The sequence below is a fragment of the Caenorhabditis briggsae genome (genome assembly GCF_000004555.2).
Source record: "Caenorhabditis briggsae complete genome, chrIII, whole genome shotgun sequence".
Classification (NCBI taxonomy): Eukaryota; Metazoa; Nematoda; class Chromadorea; order Rhabditida; family Rhabditidae; genus Caenorhabditis; species Caenorhabditis briggsae.
Window position 1 is genome coordinate 13,153,035 of NC_013490.2, and position 1,756 is coordinate 13,154,790.

The window sequence follows — 1,756 nt, forward strand, 5'->3', positions numbered from 1 at the left end:
ATCAAGAGAAGGATTACGGTAGAAAATCTCATTTGAGTTACTGTCGGCTCTACAGTAACCTAGGATTACTGTGCCTACCACTTTGATGACGATGGCTAGTTCAATTAGGATTACTGTAGAAATACACATACAGTAGTCCTAGAGCTAACCTAGGAGGACAGTATTACTGTAGAAGAATATTACTACAGTAATCTTTCAAATACCGGATTACTGTAAAAAAGCTTTTTTGAAAAAGCTAGATCTCCAGTAACCCCAGGACTTCACTGACCTAGACTACAGTACCCCGAAGACCAGGATTACTGTACCTTGACAGACAAGTATCTACAGTAATCCTGGAATCTGAACCTACAGTAATCCCAAAGATCTCATTTATCTAGACTACAGTAACCCCAGGATAAGGATGACTGTAGGGATACTGTAACTACAAGACTACTGTAAAAAGCGGAATCTACAACAATCCCAGGACTTAAATTATCTAAACTACAGTACCTCTAAGATTACTGTAGTCTACAGTAATCCAGACATGTTCACATTTATTCAATTAAAAAATCGCTCAAAAAAGTCAGTTCAATCAATGACGATAGTGGAATTCTGATGATGTCCAACTCCATGACCACCGGACGATCCTTCTGAATTCTCCAGAATTCTGACGTCTTCATCGTCATCCTCGGGACGAAACACCAATTTCATCGATGTATTCAATTTTTTGTGAAATTTCACATCTGGAGTATTCTGGCTGGAGACGTCACAAAATTGACCGAATCTCTCGGCGACCAGTTGACGCACCTGCAAGAAGTTACAGTAATCCTACAGTAATACCGGAAGCTCGTGAAGCGGTAGGATTACTGTAGGCAGAGCTAGATCTACAGTAATCTGTATCTAGAAGTTTCTGCAGTAATCCTAGACGAGTTGGATTACGGTAGGAGCTCTAGACGCGATAGATTACTGTAATCCTCAGAAGTCTGGAAATCTACAGAAATCCTAGTAGTATTAGGATATAACTACAGTAACACTCTAAGCTACAGTAATCCTAGACAAGGATTTTCGTAGCTACAGTAACCCCATTGTCATACTGTACCCCCTACCTTTCTAATCGCGGCGCCCACATCCTTCTGCTCAAACGGATTGAATCCCCCGACAAACAGTGTTGGCGTGGGTTGAGTGGCCAAATAAGCGGCATGCTGAAAATAATTTGGGATACTGTAGCCTGCAGCCCACAGTAATCCACCGTACTCTCGCCTGACGTCTTCTTCTGAAATTGTCGAAGTCAGCGCCGCCCAAAGTCCGTCTTTGATGAGGCGTTGCTCCTGAGACCGGTCCCAGGCGAGATGGCTGAAAAAAAGGGGCGGGGCCTATTTAAGGGGGTGTGGCTTGATTACCTTGGTAGTCTGCTTCTTTGGGGTCTCCAATGTAGTCTTTCCGGCTTCAAAACGCCCAGGAGAACTCGAGGATCTGAAAAAGTACAGTAATCCGGATCCTGAAATTTTGGATCTGGTAGGTTTTAGGATTACTGTAATCATGCTAGAATGGGGTACAGTAATCCGTTTTAGAACTACAGTAACCCAACAACGAATCCTAGCTATAGTAATTCGAGGATTACTGTAAATAGATGTGCTTTTCAGCTACAGTAATCCCGGAGATCTCACCTCGACATATCTTTTGATTGATTCTTGTTTTGAGTATTTCCAAAAATAAGGTTTTTTTTGTTGAAATTTTCAAAATTTTAGAAATTCCACGTTCCAGAGAAACTAGGTGT

General features: G+C 41.9%; 1 protein-coding gene across 1 annotated transcript; it reads right to left on the minus strand.

Annotated features, from left to right (window-relative positions):
* Nucleotides 1–567: 567 nt before the first annotated feature.
* CBG21180 lies at nucleotides 568–1,520 on the minus strand (the record flags this gene model as incomplete). Its single annotated transcript, XM_002642740.2, has 4 exons — nucleotides 568–786; nucleotides 1,086–1,181; nucleotides 1,234–1,332; nucleotides 1,380–1,520. 4 exons carry the CDS (start codon nucleotides 1,518–1,520, stop codon nucleotides 568–570), a joined length of 555 nt encoding a protein of 184 aa, XP_002642786.2.
* Nucleotides 1,521–1,756: the final 236 nt, after the last annotated feature.